This window comes from Lissotriton helveticus, chromosome 4_1, assembly GCF_964261635.1.
Source record: "Lissotriton helveticus chromosome 4_1, aLisHel1.1, whole genome shotgun sequence".
NCBI classification, from domain to species: domain Eukaryota; kingdom Metazoa; phylum Chordata; class Amphibia; order Caudata; family Salamandridae; genus Lissotriton; species Lissotriton helveticus.
In genome coordinates, this window is record NC_136063.1 from 143127468 (window position 1) to 143151699 (window position 24232).

A 24232-nucleotide genomic window follows, 5' to 3' on the forward strand; every position below is an offset into this window, starting at 1 on the left:
GACAGGGGAGGGCTTTGAGTGACTGTGAGCAGGGATGAGATTCGAGGGGAGGGGGGTTACTGAAGACGGAGGACGGGGAGGGGAAGGGACAGGGGGAGGCTTTGAGTGACTGTGAGTTGGGATGAAGTTCGTGGGGCGTGAGGTTCCTGGAGGCGAGGAAGTATTGTCAGTAGGGGGATGAGGGAGGCGGTAACTGGGGGAGGTGTGGCTGTTGGAAGAGGGGATTGAAGGAGGGGTTAGAGTTTCCTGTTGTGGCTGATTGGAAGTAAATGCCCGTTGTGAGACAACGGGGCGAGGGGGGGGCGTAGCAGGCAGGAAAGATATTACGGAGAATTGTGACGGAGATATGTGGGAGAATTGTTAAAAATAGAATTGTTAAATTGTTAAAATGCACCATATTAGGAGTAGTAAAGGAGTTTACACTGGGGATGCAGACTACACTGATTTTCGGGGTATTGAATTAGGCAGAAAAATTGTCTTGGAAACTGACATTTTTACTTCCATTCCTGCCAATGATTTTGGTCACAAATATGACAAATAATAAGCTTAATTGAAAGAGGAACATCCAGCAACTAGTGAGTGGATTTTGCACCAAATATTTGCTTTATGGAAGGAAGCATGGCATAAACCTAATACAATGGACTAAACATTCTTTTTTTTTTTTTTAAACTTTATTTTTCCAGTTTATACATTAAAACAATAACACATAACTGGCATCCTTTCAGTGTATGAACGCAGATCGACGACCTCATTAGCGGCACTTAGGACTACAGGCGGCACCAGGGAGGAAACTAACTCATGGGGAAGGGATACAAAAGCACACAATAATAGCACAGTGAACAATGGACTAAACATTGAAAAAAATGTATCTCATGCTATGCTTGTAAATAAACAAACATTGTAGGTTTATTACAGAGGCATGCTTGCCATTTTTTCGTACTGTCATTTTCATCATGCCACAGATTACATACACATACTTTCATCAAAGCAAGTTCATCCCAGTTCATTACAGAGGAGGGATCCGCAGTCATTTGGTCACTAGAGACTGCATACGACTTCTTGAGGCATAATAGTGTTTTGTAATGCATGAGAGAAACGTCTGGGTACAGAATTTGCCTATTGGTGAAAATTGAGCAAACTGGATTATCACAACCTCGCCATAGTGGCTGACCTAATTAAATTGGTGGATTTATTTTCTGCTGGTCAGGCAGAGCTGAAGTTCCACTAGCTACAGAAACATAATTTCTCCATGTCCACCTGTAAATCATGTCCTACAAGTTATAGAGTTGGTGCCCTAATGTACTAATCACTTTGAAGCCCAAAGTAGTATGGTAACGCTAGTTTCTTTCCTTCAGTTTGAGCAGGTTGTGAAAGCCGAACTCGCTCATCTGTCCTGCGTTGGAAAACAACTGGATGAACTTGGAAACATTAAACTAGATGTTGAAAATATCAAGTCACAGCTTGCAGATCACAAGGTATGTAAACAAGCGGAGACAATATTGGCCAAGGTTGAAAGTACTGATAGTTGAGGGAGGATCCTACTCATACACAGAACCAGGTCAGGTGGACGAACGTTCTCTTACATCGCTCCTAAAGCTTGGAAGGGCTTCCCTCTCGAAATCAGATTCTTCTCCTCTCTTCTTGAATTCCGGAAGAAGCTGAAGACCTGGCTTGTCAATTAACCAGCATACCACAGGTTACGCTAGGCACACACACCTATTACATGTGATGTAATGACTGACTTGTGTTGGTAGAATGGATAATGGTGGGTACAATGGTATGATCAGAGGGGCTCAGAGAGTAATGGTTTGTGGGAATGAGTGGTTTACACATTTGAATCACAAGAAGTCAGTAGCCAATTAAGTGTGTGGTTGACGAATGAATGGTTATCAAGGAACTGAATAAATGTCTATTGGCTTGGTTGAGACTAAAGTCACATGATGATGACTGGTGTAGGGTTTGGTATATTTTCCAGCACATAGTTAGGATCATTGCTTAAGAAACTGATGTTTCCGAGTGGACAGTAAATGGTCACTGCCTGATTTTCAACTGAGACAATGACTAGTAAATGAGGTTCAAAAATAAGGGAGGGCAACTTTCTATTGGGGACCCTTCTCCGTGTTGGTTTATCCTCAAACTCTTGCTTAATGTATATGGGATTTGGCATTGGATCTTATGGAACACACCCCAGTAATGGAGCAACAGTAAGCTGGACATAAAATCAGGGCATAGGAAATGATTAAACATCATTTGCATAATCAATTAAACGCATTGTATGCTATTGTAAAGTTATTTTGGAGTGACTCATGGATCACATGGAATTAGATGTATCTATAGCAATCTGCAAAACAGCTACTTTGATATCCTCTCTGCTGCTCTAGTCCTGTGTGTCACTTTATGGACATGTTGTGCGGCCTCTTAAATCAGCAGTGTACAATTAACCAATTCAATGCTAAAAACTTACTCCGCATGTTGCTATTCCTAGAAATTTGCACTTTCAAAAGATGGAGTTTGGTGAAGGTTAGGCCTGAGCTGTTGACTTGTATTTTTTCCAGCTTCTGGCTGTGGAGATCCTTCAGCACCAAAGTATAATTGACCGACTTCTGGGACTCTCCACGACACTGCTCAGTTATTGTCCACCAGCCATTCAGAGAAGTCTAGAGGTAAGCGACTCCTCAAGCTACTGCACACGTTGACCCGCTGGTAGGGATTAGTGATTATCAAACAATGATCTTTGGTTGTTTGCCAAATTAAGTGTTACTTACCTGTGGTGGGACCTCTCCATCCTGTCATTGTGTTTATCTATTCTTCACCAACCAAGCGCTCTGGAGTAATCAAAAGATCACACGCAGCACTCTACAAAATTTCAGGATAAATAAATCAATGCTTGTGAGCCATTTTACAATTAGTGGTAATTTTGTCGTTTAATTTTTTTTGCTTATGACCCAGTCTTTCTAAAATTAATTTCTCACCATATAGAAATTAATTGCAAACAGAGAAAGAAGTCCTTCCATGGAAAAGAGGATGAATGCATGGATTATCTTAAATGAACTTAGCTACTTTCAGACATTAGTACAACCACACCTAACCTTTGGGGCTGAAGTTTCACATGGGGGACATCACTCAAGATCGATCCATTAAAGAAACAAAAATATCTTTCAGAGAAATAATTGCCCTTACATTTCAAATGGTTTGCCCAGTCATTCTTAAGACCATCATTTGCACATTGCACACCCTTCATTTTCAAGAGGCTGTGTTAGGAAGCTTACTTCCTCCTTTCCACCACTGACTGTTTCCAAGAATTTTATAGAAGAGGTACAACCTTGGCAAGGAAATATGTGATATGTGGGAATGGTGGGCTTGCCCCTTTGCAAAAAGCACATATCTACCAATTGCAAAGCTCATTCCAATGAGCTCCATTGACTACGGGTTTATTTGAGAGAGACTGGGAAGCACCTAAAAAGTAATCAAGATACACAATTGCTATGCACCAGGAAGCAATTTGTAGCAAGATCGGAGTGAATACCTCTTAAGCCATTGTGTTTCTGTTTAATTAATACTTAAACCACACAGAGATTCTCCCCTTTATGTGGTAGGAACCAGAAGCCTACAGTAGAGGAACCATTTTAGATTTCACATCAACAATAAAAAAGAAAAGGCTAGGTAGGAGAAACTGTAACTGAAATTACTGATGCAAGCTAAGGATGGGGAGGCAAATGACAAATTTCGAGAGACAGCGGCTGGTTGATTATTAGTGTCATTTATTAAGCTGGGTTATACACATTAGAGCTACTTATGTGTAGCTGGAAAGCTACCAGTAACTTATGAGGTACTCGTTGGAGATACCTGCAGTAGTGGGTCAATCAGTTCTGCAAACATTATTAAATTAATTAACCCAAGCAGATTTCTTGACTTTTCTTCAGGTTCATTGGTACATAGTTCATTTTTCTATTGCATTGACTGCTGCTTTGCCGAGATATGCTTGCTACTCTGTTCTACATTTATGACAATCGGTGAGAACCCTACAATGCAGAATGAAATGTTACTTGTAATTTTATTTGTAAGTGTGCATCGCAAGTATTCTCACTGAAGTCATGAGCAATCCTCCCTCCTTCCTTGCTAACAATGCAATTAATTTATATACTGATAATTCCTTTCAAATGTTATTTAATCCTGTTAACTGAAAATAACTAAGCCTGTGAGGCAAACTTCCAGTGCAGTCCATGCAGAGTAATGGAAGCTGCTGGCTGTCTTAAAGTTACATTATATGCTGAATGCAATTGATGCATTTTTAACCCGACTGGCACCATTACGTTCATTGTATTCTCTGCGTCTACAGCAGGGATTTAGGTCAGTGTCTTTACTTTATGGCATTTCTCAAATTAAATACTACCATGTGGTTTACAATTATTATAATTATATTATTGTAGCATTCCAAAAAAACTGTTTGGCCTGGCATGGACTTTTGAAGGTGTTGCCAGACTGTTCAACATTGAGCTTGCTACCTCCGACATCAGAAATATATATATATATACATATACACATAAAGAAGTCAGTACTATTCTGCGTTTGACATCAGTGAGAATACCTATGATGCAGAACTAGAATGACAAGTAAGTAACATTTCTTTTTTCATTTCCCTCTTTTGTTAACGTTTTCCTTCATTGCTGCTAGTGGGAATTGTTAGCAGTGGCCTTCTGTAAAGACACAAACATGTCTCATCATAACCACAAACCCAATATTTGAATGCAGTGGAGTGCCATTGGTAAAAATCATAAGTGCAGCTGAACACCAGTCCAGCAACTAGCAGTTTCCAAATTACTTTGCATTTTGAGCAAAAGAAAATTTGGGATATCCATTGAAGGTTTCAATCAAAATATTCCAATAACTTTGCCATAAGAAATATGGTGCAACTGTGCAGGCTCAAATTAAGCTCCATCAACTGTCAGGATTTGGCAGAACGTCTGGTAAATTCTCTACATCTTGGTTTAAGTAAAATTTGCTCAAATCGATAACATTAGTTATGTCAGGGCTTATGTCTATAGTACCTGGCATAAAATTGCAATATTGGTCTTTCCCAAAAGGCCCAATGAATGCATATTTTTTGTATAAACAGATACCTTCCATTTGTTTTCCAGCCAGCCCTAGCGTCTCTGGCAGAGCAGGCACCGCACATCTATATGAAGAGCTCGTCCGCTGCCATGCAACTGGAACACGTGCAGTCATTGCTGGCGCAGTTCTCGGAGACCCACAGCGAATTGGCTCCCTGGATGGAGGAAACTAGGGTGGAGATTGGTCACTTGTCTCCAAGCTCCTTCACTTACGAGTCCTTCAAAGAGCAGCAAGAGCTCCTGCAGGTAACTTTGACCACTCCAATGTAGACCGGTGATGTGTGCTTACCAGAGGGTATTCACAGGTAGCGTTTTGCAACCCCATTCTCCTCATCCTTAGTACTCTCATGAGGAATGAGGAATTGTGAGATATTATAAGGTGTATGTTCAGTGTATTCATAAATTATATGCTTTGATATGATCGCTCCAGTCACTGATAGATTCTATTATACTAATAACCGACACACTGTTCTAGATAAATAATGCACAGTATAAAGATCTAATGCTGGTACAATTCTATTACTGACACCGTGTACATTTCTGATATTCTGTATCGTGGGATCTGCACTCATAGTAACAAATACTGCAGAAATGCTTTGTTAATTTAATTCGAAACATATGGCGTCAGTGCCCATATAAAGAGCAGCACCTTTTAGGAGCCTATCAAGGCAACATTTTTCCTGGAAATAGTCTGTAGGACTCCAAATAACCAAACTCAAGCCTGCATTGCAGCATCATAAGTGCAAAAATGGGTGAAAGTATATGAGAAGAAAATAAATGCAGCTCGACAGACCTTCACTGAAACCCGAGAAAAAGGATCCTGTTCCTTTAAGGTTTCAGGTTCTTCCCTTACCCATGATGCACTGTCCTGGCAGTTGTCGCACACAGCCAGTTTTTTTCTTCATCGTTCCTGTGAGTATGATCTCAGAGCATTTGTGGTTACAACTCTTTTTTTTGTCAGCTATTTAGACAAATCTTCAGATTTTTCACGTTTACTTGACGTCTTCTAAATCCCAGTATTTAGCGGAATGATTTTGTTTCTTGTGTTTGACAGATTCTTTTTAATTCCAAAGCCTTCTGTCTTTGAGAAGTTCTCCTCCTGTGTGAGAAAGAGGCAGTATGAGACCCTACACAAGGTTTGCATGGGATGCCTCCTAGTTTCACCTTCCATGAAAGAATATGGAATTAGTCAAAATATGTTTCCCAAAAGGTTGCTGATATTTCAGGAAGGCTTAAGACTCTGAGGAATGCTACAATACCAGAGAGCTGAGAAGGAGAAAAAGAAGAGCCTTGGGAAAAAAACCTCCTCCCATGGATTCTCTGAGAAGAAGACAGCATATGATCAGCTGGCTTGCCCACCTTGGGGATTACAACCATAGTTGCTGTCCTCTGGTCAACTGGCAAACCCCCCCATTCTCTCACTTCATTAAACATCCCTAAGAGATACGGGGCGGCTATGCTTGCCGTACATTTAAAGAGCTCCACGGGCAAAGCATTTGGTCTCGGTGCCTTCCCCTAATGGAGTAATTTAAATCTCATTAGATGTCGAGAAAATCAACAATGGAGATATCACCCACTCTATTGATGTCGATGGCTTTGACAGCGACATAATCAATGGTTTTGGATTCCTGGACGAGGCCCTGACATTTTCCAAGGCTACCACTGCCTCAACAAACTATTACTCCTATGAATGTGACCCCACGATCCTCCACTTTTTACTTTTTCTAGTACCAAGAAGAGGAGAATTTCTCTGGAAGATGCTTAACGTCCCCATCACTCCGCGTATGCATCCATTACTATTGACCCCATTCAGACATATAATTCCATTTGAAGATCCATTATCAGACTTTTCCGTGAAGTCTGGACCAGAGTAGCTCCCCCTAGAGGCCCCATAACCCACTATATTGGTCCTTTGAAAAACTTTACGTCCCAGGGCAGGTCCCAAATCACACTTTTTCGTAGTGCTAGATCTACTGGTCATTGTAGAAGAGAAATTCCTTACGCCAGTTACAGGTAAGGGAGTTACACCTCCCCTGCTTTAAAAATATAGAGCTCCTCCGCTCCATCATGGCTTTTAAACTAATCTTAAACCAAATTATGTAATTGTGACATCTGGCCTCAATGCCAGAAACCCTTCTCCTCTGGAGAGAGAAAGCAGGTGTTTGACTGCAGAAAAGTTGGTGGGACAGCTTCTAGGTGGAACAGTTGCTACCTGCCTAAAAGATACCAGAGATACTGTTTTCTTGGGGAGATAACAATGTGAAGTGTTGGATGGTATGGGATCTTTCATTGACCTGCCAAGTATTGTCACAGGTCTTTTTGTAGAAACTTTGAACACAATCTTGCTGGTATCCAACCAGGTTATAAGTGCTACAGTTAATTCAGTGGAGTTAGTTGCTACAGAATACTGCAGGGGTCTCCATATAAAAAAGAACTTCTTGGCATAGCCAAAAGCCCAATTAAATATTATGATTCTGCCATTTTTAGGGAATGCATTATTAGATCATCACACTGACTCAGAAATGATTAAATGAAAAACTAAGCAGCGATCCTAAATACAGTAGGATTGAAAGAGAAGAAACATTTTTAAACATCAGTATAAGTCCAGAGATAGGAGGTGCTTTCAATGAAGGCTTCAAACCCCTTTGGCCCCGTCAACCACCACTGCAGAGGCCAGAGATATCCACATCAAAGCAGGTCCTCTACGTCTACAACAACAGAAATGGGTCACTCCGAAGCGATACTCCTCTGAAAACAGTGACCATCTAATAACTTCCCTGCCCCGGTTTCTCACTCCAATGTGGGTCGCAGTGTATTTGCATCTGGGAGAGTGGACTTTAGCCACAAGAGGAAAATGGGTGCTAAATATTGTATCTCATGAATACTGTCTTTCTACAGGCTAATTTCACTACTAGCTCCTCGAAAATGAGCATTGGAGCAGATTTGTATCAGGAGGATCCAAACCTCTATTTTACAAAATGTGTGATAGAGCTGGTACCATCTTGACAGAAAGGCAAAAGGAGTATACTCCTGGTATATCTTGGTTCAAAAGAAGGGTTAAAAGCGAGATTACAGATTGATTTTTAGCTATGTAGTTCCAAAACAAGTTCATCAAGAGAACATAAATTCAGGATGCTTGCGCTACATCATATTATCCCATATCTGAGGTAAAACGTTTGAATGTGCAGAGTAAATCTTCAAAATGCGTATTTTCACATATCTTTAGCGACACAGAGCAAACAATTTCTCATGTGTTGTAGGAAACAAACACTATCAGTTCAAGGCCCTGCCATTCATTCTGAAATCATCTCCCTGCACGTTCTCCAAATGTTCTCCAGTGGTAGCATCCTATCTCTGAAGGAAGTGAATCAGTCTTACTTGGATGACTTGTTGCAAAAAGGGCAGAGACAGTTGTTATGAAATGCTTCTTCACTTTCAACTTCCCATCTGCTCCACAAGTTGTGCCTCCAGATCAACCTACAAAAATAAAGCTCAACTCTGGTTCAAAGTCTGACTTATGTAGGTGAAACAATAGACACTGTGAAAGGAAAATTATATGTTTTGAAGGAGAGAGTGTCATCTGTCTGAGACAAGTGCAATCTCATTTGGAAAACCATTAATCCCATAGTCACACAGATCTCCCTTCTAGACTGTTTTATATTGTGTATCTTTATTGTCCCAAATGCACTGTTGCAGATGTGACCCCCTGCAGAAGTTCCTGGAGGATCACTGGTGTCAGAAAGAGAACAAGTGGAAGATGCCTAACCACTGCAGCAAAGTGCTCTCTCATGTGGTAGTGCAAGGCTCCGAACATTTTTAAAGGAGAGGCCTTCCAAAAGGAGATACTATAATACGTTTTTATCACAGAGGCATCTCGTTCAGCATGGTAGGCTCCTTCAGATATATCATTTCAGGCACTATTGGCGAAGAAAGACAATTCATATTACCTAGTCCATTTGGGGCGAAGAGTGGTTACTCTGATGCATACTACTACTTGCAGATTCCTCATCTATACAACCCTCCCAGGCATCAGACTGCACCCAGAACACTTCAAAAGCTCTCAAGTTGCCAGTAGAGGGCACTGGTCTTAGTTGATACCGGAAGTGAGATTAGGCAGTGTCCCCAATGCCAAATAGCACCTTCCTGGTACCATGACGGCGGGTCCCTTTTTTTCCTCACCTTGGGTGCAGATCTGAAGCTTTGCTCTCTCTGAGGGGTTTCGTCAACCAAAGTCTAAAATACAAATTGCAGTACCATGCCCCTTCCCAAAAATTCTTGTTTCAAGTCTTGGAGGGATTGTGAGAGACATTTGCCCATTACAGCCACATAATCAGTGTGTCTTTGGTGTCCGAGGTGAGACCTTGGCTCCTGGCCTGTTCTTCTTGCCTTGGCATGCACCCTAGGGTCTTAAAAGAATACATACCTAAGCTCTTCATGGCCATGGCCAGAGAGGACCATCGCCACCGCAAATAGTCTAGACTTCTTGGTCTTCATCTTCTTCCTCAGTGGGTAAGAAGAAGAAAGAGCACAGAAAGTCAAAGAAGCATTATAAAGGTAAGTCTCCTCATCGCACTCGGACTCCCCTTGTACCTTCGTCTTGGGAGGCTGAGTTAGTTGACTTGACCGTGGCAGTTCCTCCATGGAGTGCTGCTCCACCACTAGACTGGGCTCTGGAGTGACCATCAACCCTTCCAGAACCTTTCATGCCAGTGGGTCCACTGCCAGATATTCCGGCATTGGCTCCAGCCTTCCCAGAGTTCCCGACTCCAGGGTCGGACCCTGCGGTGTTCCTCAGTGCCATGTATTTGATCTGCTCAAAGGCATCAATGCCGACTGGCATCCCATTGGGACCAGCTGCTCCATGCCGGCTACTACTGTTCACGCCCTTCCATCAAATGCCTTTTGGTGCCGCTCCAATGAATCCAGTGCTAATGTCACAATGTTTTGACTCTGCGCTCAGCAGTCGATGCCACCTCTGCCTCCATCACTGACTCTGGAGCAGTGCCGCAGACACGGCAGCTTCTCCAAACAGATCCTGTAGGGACGCCCAACAATTTTTGGAGGCGAAAGAGTACAGAAGTGGTCTTCATGATGTTTTGGGACAGACTCTGACCCTACTGATCTAATTCCATAGAAGACTTTGGGAATTATGTGAATGAGTTTCAGGACAGTCCTCCACCAACAGCCTAGGTACCTCTCCAGAGCTGGCTATGGATTTCTCTTCTGGTCCACTAACACCTGAAGAGGTCTCTGTTCATAGTGTGATGGTGAAGGATGCTGAAGTGTTTAAGTTGCAACGACCCACCACAGAAAATAAGACCAACATTCTTGCCAAGGTCCTTTTGCCCTCTACTTCAGCGCCTCTTCTCCCTTTTAATGAGGCCATTTTAGAGCCCATTTTGACGGCCTGAGAAAAACTCCCTTATACTCCTTGAGTCAACTGGCTTGTAGGTTACCGCTATTGCCCAGTTCCAGGTGACCAAGAGTTCCTTTCAGCCAGGGGTGGCTCCTCGATGATGGCAGAGCAGCGCCGCACCAGCTAATAATGAAAAATAAAATAATAATAAAAGTATTTTATTATCATTTTATTTTTGCCTGCCTGATCGCTGACAACACTTGTATTCGCCGGGGCCAGGCAATCCCCTGTGACAGGCATGGCAGGGGGAGTGGTGGTGGGTACTTTTAAGTTTATATGACGGTTTGGCTGGCTGTCTTAGAATGCCCAACCCATAGTGTGCACTTAGGTTTCTACAACCTGGCTGTGTTGCCCAGCCGGGCTAGAGAAATGCTTGACTCCCAGTTACTGTCCGAGTGGCTGTACTGTCTGAATGGAATTCTCAGCATGAGAGAAGCACTGAGATTGGCATCTGGGAGCCCGCGCAGTGTGCAGCTGGAGTCGACAGTCGTCGGAGTGGCAGGTAAGTGCAATTTTATTTATTTTAATTATGATCCGTTTTGTTTGTATTCCCTCCCCCTGTCCACCACTAACGAATGCCAGTAGCCGCCACTACTTTCAGCCCTCCCCTCACTGGAGTACCTTGTTCAAGCTTCCTGTCCCAGGAGTCTATCTGGGAGATTGTTTTCCCTCAACACCCTCTGATAGAGGATAAAAACGTTTTGAGGCTTGGAACAGAAAAGGCTTTTTTCCACTGGAAGTATGGCCATGAAGTCTATTAACTCTTACTGCCTTCTAGCCAGGTATAATCATGCCTTGTGTGATATGGCTCAAGTGAACATGCCTAATGTTCTGAATGAAAGAGCATTTCCAATAGACCATTTTTGATGTTCAAAATCATTGTAAAATCAGGGCTTGGCACAGCAGGTACCCTGGCCTGTGCCATGGGCACTTTTGGCACCATTCGTAGACATCCTTGGCTCTGCACATACGATTTTTCTGTGGATATCCAGGTAAATCTTACAAAACTTCCTTTTGATGGGGAGCAGCTGTTTGGTGACGAGGCTGATTCAGCTTTCAAGTGTTACTAAACCATCAAGGCTACCGCATGCTCCCTTGGCCTGCAACACCTGCCTATGTCCAAAGATTGCCACCAGTTTTGTTAGTTTCCTGCTTCTCAAGAGAGTCTATTTTTTACCAATACCAGCTGCAGCTCCCACGACAATCTAATCCTGTGGTCAGGCAGTACCCAGTTAGAAGCCGGGGGCAGGACTGCAGATCTGCTCTGCAACCCTCCTTCTTGCTTGCCCTGCCAGATAAGCAGCTCTTGTTTGCTTCCCTAAGTTCACCGGAGCCTGTGGGAGGGCGGCTGTCCCACTTTTGACTGGCCTGGAAGTCCATTAATTTGGACCGCCAGGTTATTCAAACCCCTTCCAAGGAAACGTAAAGCTCTCTCCGCCAGAGGAAATGTAACTACTACAGCATGGCTTTATAATGGACCAATTCCAGACATCTGCAAAGCAACCAAATGGAAATCAGTACATACATTCGCAAGACACAATGGTTCTAGATTCCGACACACAAGTTTAAGGGGGGTAGGCCTGCAAACTCTGCAAAACCTATTTAAGTAGGAAAGTCCTCCAACACTTAAGTAATCAATGACACGTAATGTTTTTTTCTTTCCTGATGCCCAACAGCGTTCCATGACCTTAAATAACATGGTACTCTATCCTAGAATTTGACTGTCAATGAAAATCCAATGATGCAGAAGAAAAGGTTATTTACTTGTAGTCCTAGTTCAGCATTGTAGGAGTTTTCATTGAAGGAAACTCCTGGAATTTTGAAGTGACAGGGTGCCTGTTCTCAGTTTTAAAGTAAGCCTATCGCGTTGCATTTTTCCCTTCTTATTCCAAACTTCCACTATTGTACGCACCTAGTGCTGCAATACAGGCTAAAATTGGTTATTTGGAGTCCTACAGACTTTATTTAGGAATTTGGATTTTGATCAGCACCTAAGGGTGCTGCTCATCATAGGAACATATGGACACTGGCAACCTTTGGTTATAATTCAATGGACAATGAACACGTCAGTGAAAAGTGCTCCAGAGTCTAGGCTGTAGCTGGGAATTATTCTAGTTTATGACTTCAATGAAGATTACTACGAGGCAGATCTGGGTTTCTTCTTCACTATGTCAGTATCTGATATTTTGCACCATATTACTAACTGGTCTAATGCACTACATTAACAACTGGTTCATTGTGAATGTGAATTGGTACAATGCACTGTTTAATATTTGATGCTTTAATAGTAACTGGAACTGTGCAATATGTTGATATCTGACACCATATTAACTGCTTCTCTACACTAAATTTGAACACTGGAATGTTGGGCGCTCCATTGAAGACGATGGAGTGCTCCGGGCTTCTAATGGCCGGTAGAAGCACAGAGCATCAATATTCCAATGTTTGTTCATGGCTGTTATTGTGAACAAAGGCCCATGGCACATGGAGGCCGATGGGATTTCAACCCCCTCAGGCTCCATGTGGGTATTATTTTACAAATAAGAACATTCTACCCTCTAGGGGTGGAATGTTCTAATAGCCTTACAGCCCTCCGTAGTGGGCTATACCTGCCATTAAAGACCCGGTCCCTTGTTAATGGCCGGTAGAGCCCACTACAGCAGGCTCTAATGCTCTATTAGTGCATAGTACAATGCACAATATTAACCAATATGATGCACTTTAGTAACTGGTATGATGAACAGTATTAATTGAAGCAATGCAAACAATTTTACCGGCACAATACCTTATATCAACTAGTAGATAACACTATATTAATAAATGATACTCAAAAAATGATAAACCAAACACAAAGATGCACAAGGTCTGTAAAGCCTGTAAAGTTTTTGGCTTCGGAAATGTTTTGTTTCTGTGCCTGTACACAACAATTCTTGTTTAGGACGAAGACCACCACCCGCCCTTACATGGCATGCTTAATCATAGGGTCCCTCCTCACACATTACTTTTGTGGGCTACAACTCCCTCCCAAACAAAGGAGAAAAAGAGGGGGGGAGGAGCCACCTGATTATTTTTATGTGTACTAGGAACCCTGTGTGATTAATGGATGTGGTTGAGGTGTGCAGAGTGCAGAACTGTCAGTGTGATGCAATGAAACTACCTCATGATGGAATAATAACTAACTTTATTAGGTGTGCCCGATGAGTAGATTAAAACTAAGAGGGGAGTGAGTACTTTCAACACAATTGTCAAAAAGGGTTCAACCTGTTTCGGCCCATCAAGTGACGCTGTCAGGAGGTTCTGGGCATTCTTCAGGACCAATCAATCTGTTAGTCACTCTGCTATACATAAAAAAGTGTGATAAAATACCAAAACTGTATGTATTTCAGTACCGTTGACAAAGGCCCATGGATGTATGGTAAAGGTCCACTGTCGTTGTCACCTGTCAAAACGTTGGAGACCAGAGGCTGAAAAACATGTTATACATTGTATTGCAAGCCAACTAGCATATCTCAGTCATTAAGTATCCTAGATGAACTAACAGTGATTTCCTGGTCTGTATCTAACCAATCATGTGTCAGGATCACGCACAGTGTGATCATTGCAAAAACTTATGTAGGGTAAGTAATTTAATTAATGAGGTGAAAGCCTATGCTCACCCCCAAAAGAAGAGTGTAAGGCCTCAACTCTAGTCTTTGCTGACAACGAAGAACAGGGCGAAAAGTTTAGAAAATGAACAAAGACACAGGGTGAGTATTAAAACATGGTTGCAAATCATAGTCCAAAAGACCTGTTTACAAATATTAGCAATCAAAAGTATTATGTAGCATTGATAAATAAGATTATAGTTCAATGTACAAAATCTCCTCATATATGGTGTTAGAAAGGTGATCGGGAAGTTAGGCATCTCACTATCCCTACTAGTCACTGTGTGTATATAAGGTAACCCTCGAAAGGAAAACGGCTTAGAAAGAAACAGCTAAGAAAAAAATCCTCTTATATGTAGAAACAACTGCTGGGACTGTAAAAGCAGAAGCTGCTTACCTCCTTTAGTCTGTTATTCTTAAAAGGGTGGTCATCAGGGTGAGTAGAGTGTGTGTCAAACACCGAGTATGATGTTATAATCTCAACGTACAATATTAAGCTAACAGTTGACAAATCTAGTGAGTCCCTGGAAAATGTAGTCCTCACAACAAACTCAATTTATCCGTACTATTAGTTCCTCTAGTAATGTGTACGTTAAACAGACAAATTAACATATATCCATGTATTTATAATTTGAAGTGATCGAGATGACCTGACAGACATATAGGCTGTGCTGAAGGGAAATAGCATTCCTGTAAATTCAGCAGATGAAAAGGAAATCAAATGCTAGTTTGTAAGAAGAATCTATTAGGCGTATAGTTTAAACAAGCACATGCGGTTTACATTTATGGCTATATGCTTCGAACTATTAAATATGTCCTGGAATTTGTCCTAAACCCAAATGCACTATCTGGTTTTAGGGCATCGTAGTCCCCAAGGTGTCCTGTGATGTAGAGTCATGTTGAAAGTAAATCGTTAATTCATAAGAGCAGTCTATAAGGCGTGCCGATTGAACAAATCAATTAGAAATGTATGCACCAATATGTTCTTATTTGCATACTAAGAATCACATTAAAGGGATAACGGGGATTATAGTCCCCACTGTGTCATATGATACTGAGTTTCAGAGTATCCCAAGGAAAAAATATTAATTATATTAGAAACTCTTTGATAATCCATGTAGAAAATAAGATCACGAAGGTGTCAACAGAGGGAAAAGCAGAGGTCCAGTACACCATTAGTGATCCAATTGCCTAGTGAGGGGATGGCTCAATACAGATATGTCCTCCCATAGGGTATTAAATCCAATAGAATATGGGACAATGGTGTTAACAAGTCACAGTTCTGACAAAGTTACTCCAGTTACAACAAACTCTGTCAAGAGATATTGTCATTTAATCCTGATACATCTCTTCTCCTTTGCTCCTTTTGCAAAATTAAGTTCTCCAGATTCCACATCTGGTAGTTTTATGGCTTCACACTGACTATTATGCCCTCTCAACACCTCAACCACACCCATTACTCATGTAGGAATCCATTTATACTTATAAACACTTCAAGAACTCAACCTTCCTCTTTTTCCCTTTGTTTGGGAGAGAGTTGTAGCTCACTCCAGAAAATTATATTGATTGTGTGAAGAGGCACCCAATGATTAAGCATGCCACTTAATGGTGGGTGAGGGTCTTAACACGAGTTGTTGTTTAAAGGCACAGAGATAAAGCAATTCTTAAGTCAACTAAGTGGCTAGGCTTCACAGACCTCTTTTGCATCTTTGTGTTTTGGTTTTGTTCCCCGGAGGAATATAGGCTCTGATAATTGTTTTTAACATACAACCATATAATATTTGCTCACTCCCCAAACTAATGACAAGGGGCGAATTTATGGCAGGAGCCAGTTAACCTGCATGATGATACCTCCCTTGGTGTGCAAATAAAACAATCTTATAGCCAGTATACAGATGAAAAAAATATAAATATGTTGGTGCTTATGGTGTGTCATCTCAATGTTGATCTTCTTGCTTAACCTTCTTTGTAGGTCAGATGTCTGTATGTGTGTACCTTTGGGATGCTGCTAGTCAAACATATTTATACTTTTCATACCTGGTGTGACCTGCTCTCCTATCTCTTGTGCATTCCTACTACTTGTACCTAAACAGCAACTCAGAGAATCCATCGCCGAACACAAGCCGCTGGTAACCAAGCTACAGCGTGTCTCATCCAAGCTGGTCGACCTCAGCCCCATAGATGGAACCCGCTTCCAGGACTTGAGCAGAGCGGCCGAAGACGAGTATGGCAGGATCCGTGAAGAGGTGCGCCTCGCAGCCTGTATTCTGGAAGAAGCTGTTCCACGATACAGCCAGGTATGTGTTGGCCGTGTCCAGGTGGAGTTCAAAGATATAGAGCTCACCTGCCATGATCTTACAGCACTTGATTCATCCAGATGTACTCTTCTACATGTAACACAAACACCTTGAGTCGAGGAGATTAGCAAGTGAACTTGTGTAGTATTCAGAAATGTCACTATGACAAACTATTACACTAACCTGTTGACTCTTATTGGGGAAAAATAGTCTCACAGGGTAAGTCACAGGCATGTTAGTAGCAAACCCAGTGGACCAGATACCCAGCTCTAGTGACCTATTCAAGGTGTTAGTGCCTTTCTCTTGTGGAAGATATTCCACTGCCCATTGTAAGCAAGTAAACAATTGCTGGAATTTATGGAAAGATGACAAGCCTACCTCTCCAGAAGTGGGTGTCTCCAAACCAAGACTGCAAACTACTTCTGTAGCTCCAACTCTCCGCTCTCATCATGTACTAAGATTTTATCTGAGGCTATAACACCCCGCCCTCATGATTTACCCAAGTCCATCTAAGGATTCAACAACCCTGCTCTTGTGATATACATGAAACTCAACCTTAGGTCATAATACCCTCCCCATATGGTGTACACAAGCCTCCAAGAAAGCATAACTCCCCAACCAAAGAATGCACATGAAATTCTATTTGAGGCCACAACACTAATCCACATGATGCGAATAGGAGTTCTCATACTTTATCACCCAAACTCATTATATTTATTATATACATTATAAACATGAGACCACATCTGATACTTCACTTAAACCTCCTGATATACACAAGACTCCATCTGCAGTTAATGCACCTTTTAGTGTGAGTCTACAACACTCCAAACACATGATATACAATATACCGCATCCCAGTATACAACAACCCGAGCGAGCCTGAGGTGTGTATATATAATTAACGCTGAGGCTTTAGTTAATGCACCTTTCAGTGTGAGGGTACAACACTCCAAATAAATGATATACAATACACCACGTCTCAGGAAACAACACCCAAGTGACCCTGGGGTGTGTATATATAAATAAAGATGAGGCTTTAGTTAATGCTCATTGCAGTGTGAGTCTACAGCACTCCAAACACATGATATACAATACACCCCATCCCAGGATACAACACCCCAGAGAGCATGAGGTGCATATATATAACTAAAGCTGAGGCTACAAACCTGCGGTGTACTTTGCTATCTCTCCAAGGCTACAACCTCGCAAACCTTAGCATGAACATACACTGCATCTGAGTCTACAACAGAGTCAGTTCTTGATTAGTTAAGTGGCACCATTTTAAAACACAATGATAATTGTTAAAATCCACGTAACAGTTTTTGCCTCTTGTATAAGTGCATTTAGACTCAAATTGAATTTCTAAAATATAATGCCTCCTTCTTTTTTCTCTCACTTCTATATGTCTCACACAGTGGCTTTATTATGTTTGGTATATTATGTTGATTTGTATAGTGCACTGATCACCTGAGTGGGTATTCAGGTGCTTGGGCAGGTGTGTATGTGTTTGGTCCCCAAGATGCTTAAATAAATAGCCTGGTCTTCAGCTTCTTGCAGAACTCAAGAAGTGAGGAGGAGGCTCTGATGTGTTGATGGAGGTTGTTCCATGTCTTGGGTGCTATGTAGGAGAATGAGTGATCTCCAGTTTTGCTTTTGCAGAAACAGGGAATGTTTGCGAGTTAGAGTGAGTCAGAGCATAGGTGTCTGATGGGTTGGTGAAAGTGTGTGCAGCTTTTCAGGTTGTGGATGGTTTTTTATGTCCATGTCAGAAGTTTGAATTGGTTGCACTTGTGAATGGGGAGGCAATTAAGCTTCCTGAGGTGTGGTATGGTGTGGGTATGATGTGGGAGGTCGAATATGAGTCTTGTTGGGGTGTTTTGGATGGTCTGGAGTCTGTGTATGATTTGTTTGGAGATTCTGGTGTAGAGATGTTGCCTTAGTCCAGCCTGCTGGTGATGAGTGCTTGTGTGACAGTCTGTCTGGTGTACTGAGGCAACCAATCGAAGATCTTTCGCTGAATGCGTAGGATGTGGAAGCAGGAGGTGCTCTCATTTGTTGATCTGTCATGTTGAGCTTGTCGTCTAGGATCATCCCGAGATTTCTTGCATGGTCTGTGAGTCCTAGCTTCGACAGCCACTAAGTGCAGCCCCAAGGGGAGGTCTTGTTGCTGAAGTCCAGTACTTCCGTCCTGTTAGAACTGAGCTTCAGTTGGTTCCCATCCAGTTCGCATCACGTCTGCTACAATGGTTATGCAGTTGGTGAAGTTGGTTCTGGTGGTGGTTGTCTTGTGCGTCAGGCAGAGGATGAGTTGGGAGTCATCAGAGTAGGAGATGACGGTGATGCCTTGTGATCGGACGAATTTGACGACAGAGAGAAGAGTTAGTCCAAAACTCAAGAGTAGACTACCCCCTGATATTAGAATTTTACCTTACAGGACAGGAGTGTTGGGCCACATCCTTCTATCTAAATTTGTGATCAGATGATTTTGGCAAGCTTTGGCATGCATATGTTGAAAAGGGTGAGGCTAATGGACGATCCCTGTGGGACTATGCATATCAGTTTCTTCTTCACTGATGTAAAGGGTGGCAGCCTAAACATTAGGGTTCTTCCTATGAGGAAGGAACAGATCTATTTACAAGTGGATCCTTGGATGCCAATCTCGTGAAGACTTCTGATGAGGGTGTTATGGGAGACAGTGTCGAAGGTTGCATAGAGGTAGAGCAGGCTGAAGGCTGGTGTTTCTCCTTGGTCCAGAATGATTTGAATGTCGTCGGTCAGTCTTTTTCCAAAGAGCCCTCCTCTCGTTCCAAAGACTCCTAAAAACATTAAAAAACTAGACGTTCCCATTCGACGTCAAGAGGTATAACACCAAGAAAGATTCCAGTGTGCTCGCCGTTGAGGAACCGACGAAGGTGGGGTAAAGCCATCGCTTGACGTCGCAACAAAATTGGCGTTTCGGCGGTGAGACTAACATTGCAGTGAAAGCCACAGTCGACGGTTAACATTCATTAATCGAAGACACATCCGTCAACATCGAGGCTGGTGGAGAAGATTCCATCAACATCGAAGACTCATCCGTCAGTGTCTAGTCAAGTGGAGAAGATCCCATCAACATTGAAGTATTTGCCATTGCATTGAGTCCAACTGTCGATATCGAAAGACAAACATCCAATGGCTTACACTGTGGAAAGGCCTCAGTGGATGTCGAGAGAGGACCAGCTTTTAATAACCGGTTCGGCTGCCTCTAAGCCTTGCTCTTCATCTAGGGCCAGAACACAGTCTCCATTGAAAATGTTGCCTTGTTGGCTACAAAGTTTGAACGGAGACCAGTGCCACATACTTCTGACTCAGAATATTCTCAGACATATTCTCCTTCAAGAGTCACACGGTGCACACCTTCTCCTAGAGGTACCCCATCTCCTCATACCTTCCCAGGCACAAGTGTCTGTCCCTCCCTGACCCCTTCAAGGGCTTTGAGAAGTCCTCTTCTGCCATCTATGACAGATACGTTTCCTCAGAGATCTAAGAGTCCACTGTGTCACTACTCAAGATCCAAATTGAAATCTAGGACCAGGTCCACACCAATATCTAAAAGGTTTCATGGTTCCATGTCTAGACATAGGAGAAGAAGTCTGTCTTCTCGCTCTTCAACCAGAGACTACTCGCCTACCTAGATGGACACACCTCCTGCAACAGTGTCTCCAGTGAATGAACGCCTTACTTTTAATGACGTTATGATAAGTGGAGCAATGAAGCTAAACATACATTCCTAAAGCTACGACCTCATCGTCTGTGATATTTTAGACCCTTCATTACTGACTGGCTACAAGACCGCTACTATCTCTGGTTCTGGGTCTTTTGGAGCCTGCTATGTAATTTTTTCTGACTTCAGCATAACTGAGATCTGCTCAATCTCACACATTTAAAAGAATATAAAGCACCTGATCAGGATCCATTTATTCTTCAAGCTGATCTATCTCCTGACTCAGTAATAGTGCCTGCAGCTAGATAGTCCCACCCTGGGGCTCGATTTTCTTCTGTTCCACCAGACAAGGAAAGCAAACAGATAGACACCATTGTCAAAAAGATGTGTGGGATTTCTGCAACATGCATGAAAGTAGCAAGTGCCTCTGATTTGATGGGGAGGTACGATCGCTCCCTATGGGATTTGCTGAGAAGGTCTACCGAGAAACTACTGAAGGAGGGCTGCAAGATTTTCAGGAAATCTTGAATGAAGGTAGTCTGGTATCTAATAAGATTATCAGTGCAGCAACTAATGAATCAGACCTAGGTTTGCATGGTTATTCTCATGGCATCTGTGCTCGAAGGTCACCTTTGCTGCAACTCACTGGCCTTAAGCCAGAGGCTCAAGATCGGATCATGAATTTTCCCTTTTTTAGGTGATACCCTTTTTGGCACTCGTACAGATGAGATGTCCAGGATGAAAACTGAAATGGACACACTCAAGGCTGTTGCTTTGTAAAAGAGAAAGGCATATTGAAGGAGATTATGGCCGTACAATAAGACATTTTTTCCCTCAGAGGGCTCATGCCCCACGCTGGTCTCATCAGCAACACCAAAAACAATCAAAACAACACTACCATTCTCAAAAGCCATCTAGAGGAAGGAGATCACAGCTCCGGTATCTACAGGAAAACCTCAGAAGTAATCACCCCTCACTTTGCCCCTTCTCGGTTACCCTCTCGATGGGTGGAAGTATCACCAATCATTTGAAAGCGTGGAGCTTTATAACTAGGGACACACTTCAATATTGTTCAGAATGGTTGTTTTCTTCGATTCAGGTTCCCTCCTCCTGTTCCCCTCCTTCTTCTGTTCCACCAGTCAAAGCATCACAGCACCAGGAAGACCTGTTAGAAAAATAAGTTACAAAGACAAGTTATAGAGGAGGTTCTGCGTCACCAGAAAGCAAAGACCGACGCAATAATTCAGCCTTATTTTAGATCTGATGGTACTGAACGAGTACATACAAAAAGAAAAGTTCAGGATAGTGGCATTACACCAGATCCACCCACAGCTGCATCAAGGAGACTGGATGTGTTTGATAGATCGACAAGATGCTTACTTTCACATCCTGATATCTACAAAGGATCAAAAGTTTCTGAGATTCAAGGTATGATCTCAACACTATCAACACAAAGTCCTACCTTTCGGCATAAAACCAGCGCCACGGACGTTCTACGAATATAAGGCTGTAGTCACAGCTCACTTAAGGAAATAAAAGATATTTGTTTATCCTTATCTGGACGATTGGCTGATAAAGAGCATCTCAACAGCAAGGACAAAGAAATATTATCAGATATGTATCGAAATATTAACCAATCTGGGTCTCCATGTCCACCTCAAAAAGTCTATGACCTGTTTGGTCCAAAAGCTACAGTATCTGGTAGCAATACCAGGTAGATAATCCACAAGAGTGTTTCCTTTGGAGGAGAGAATATTATCAATCAATCTAAAGTGTCGCAATCTGCTACAAGTTTGCTATCCAATAGTGATACAGATTGCATCCCTGATAGGTTCAATGACCTCCTGCATCTTCATAGTCCCTAATGCAAGATTGCACATGAGACCTTTGCATCACTGTCTGGAGGACCAGTGGAATCAAATCTCAAAACGCTGAGAAGACATGCTGATTCTATCACAGGCTGCAGTTGAAACTCTCCCATGGTGGTCACAACAGAAGAACCTTTTCATAGGGGTACCATTCCATCAGGATGTACCAGCTCAGACACTGATCACAGATGCTTTTCTCCAGGGATGAGGGGCTCATATAGATTTTCTGCAGACCCAAAGAATTTGGTTGGACAAGGAAAAAACGTATCACATCTATATGCTGGGGTTGAGAGCTGTTCATTTGGCTCTCAAATCTTTCTTACCATCAAACTCTCTCCTTGTACAAACCTACAACACAACGGCAATGCACTATCTGAACAAAAAAGGGGAGACTCACTCTCATCCACTATCTCGAGGTCCAAGCCATTTGGAAATAGTTAATAGCCGGGTATTTAGCCATAACAACCATTCATCTTCCAGTGGTTCAGAATACCCTAGCAGACTGTGTAATTTTATTCTCAAAAATCCACAAATAGATTTCTTCGCAAACAACAAAAAATGCCAAGATTACACATCCAGGTTCGTCCAAGTAGGGGCAAAGGGGAATGCCATTTAGATAAATTGGTCGAGAAATCCCTCTACACATTTCCCCCAATTCCTCTCATACTAACGGTGATTGTCAAACTGAACAAGTACAGTTTCAGGATGATAAAGATGGCATCAGAATGGCTTCGTCAGTGGTTGTTCATGGAACTTCTACACCTGTCAGAATGACCACACAGGAGATTGCCATGCAGACAGAATCTACTGTATAAGTACGGAGGACAGATACTGCATCCCAACCTTCCATCACTGAACTTGAGATCATGGATCCCTCCAATATCGGCATTCAGACCTCTCTCAAGACTGCATGGGCATTTTAAGAGAGGATTAAAGACCTTCCACTAGAAAGTCATATTCCTTTGAGCGATAGAGGCTTTATTTATGGTGCATTCAAAACTAGCTCAATCCAATTTTGTACCAAGAGATGTGGTTAAACCGGATCTTCTTCATTTAGTAAAATCTAGTCTAGGAATTTCTTCTATTAAGGTGCACTTGTGGTTAGGAAATCTCCATCACAGACACCTACCTTTAAAATTCTGGTGATCAAAGGCTTTTAAGAAGGGCTTAGGAAAGTGTTCCCCCCCAATTAGATCACTCTCTCCTCCTAGGGAACTTAATGTTGTCCTTTCCAAGTTATTGGGTCCCCCATTTGAACCTATCCATAAAGCCTCTTTACAGCATCTGCTATGCAAAGCCGCTTTTCTTGTGTCCATCACTTTAGCAAGAAGAGTTCGTGAAATTCAGGCATTATGCTCTGAAGAGCCATTCACAGTTTTTCTTAACAATAGAGTGGTGATAAGAACGCACCCCAGCTTTCTTCCGAAGGAGTCTGACTTCCACATTAATCAATACATCTCATTACCAACTTTTTTTTCCTAGTCCATCTACTCTAGTTGAAAAGGCTTTACACTCTCTTGATGTAAATGGAGTTCTGAAGTTTTACCTATATAAAACCAAAAACATTAGAGAGTTCGATCACCTCTTCATTAATTATGGCCCAGTGAGAACAGGTTTGGCATCATCAAAAAAGACTATCTTTAGGAGTATAGTTTCCTGTATACTTCTTTCCTCTCAACTAGCCAACAAAATCCTTACCTAGTAGAATCAGAGCACATTTTAAAAGAGAAAGGGCTGCGACTGCAGCTCTTTTAAGAAATGTGTCTATTTCAAAAATTTGCAAAGCCGCTACATGGAGATCTGTACATACTTTCCCTAGGCATTATAGTCTAGATTCAGATTCTAAAGCAGGTACTCAATTATGACAGGCTTCTTTGAGGAATCTTTTTGGGTAGTTGTCGGAGCTGTTATTATTTCATATTTGCTTCTTGAGGAATAGGCATACTATTCTATTCAGTGCTTTGATGCTATTGATGAGTATCACCTGGAAGAGAAGAATAAGTTACTTAACTGCAATCCTAGTTCTCTTCCAGGATAATCCTCATCAGTCATAAGCAACCCTCCCACCTACCCAGACAGAAAGTGTCGCAGCTCTCAATGCATTCTTCAACCAGGATTCCTTATTGTCAAAATGAAATGAAATTGTAATTTGTAAAAATGCTCTACTACCTTTGGGTGTCTAGGCACTGA

General features: G+C 42.1%; 1 protein-coding gene across 1 annotated transcript in view; it reads left to right on the forward strand.

Moving 5' to 3' along the window:
• Nucleotides 1-24232, forward strand: part of LOC144828429 (microtubule-actin cross-linking factor 1, isoforms 6/7-like) — a 300733-nt gene that overhangs the window by 98758 nt on the left and 177743 nt on the right. The window contains exons 8-11 of the mRNA XM_078686575.1: nt 1356-1475; nt 2556-2663; nt 5139-5357; nt 16265-16468. Coding sequence (XP_078542701.1) covers nt 1356-1475; nt 2556-2663; nt 5139-5357; nt 16265-16468 — 651 coding nt within the window. The remainder of the gene's footprint in view (nt 1-1355; nt 1476-2555; nt 2664-5138; nt 5358-16264; nt 16469-24232) is intronic.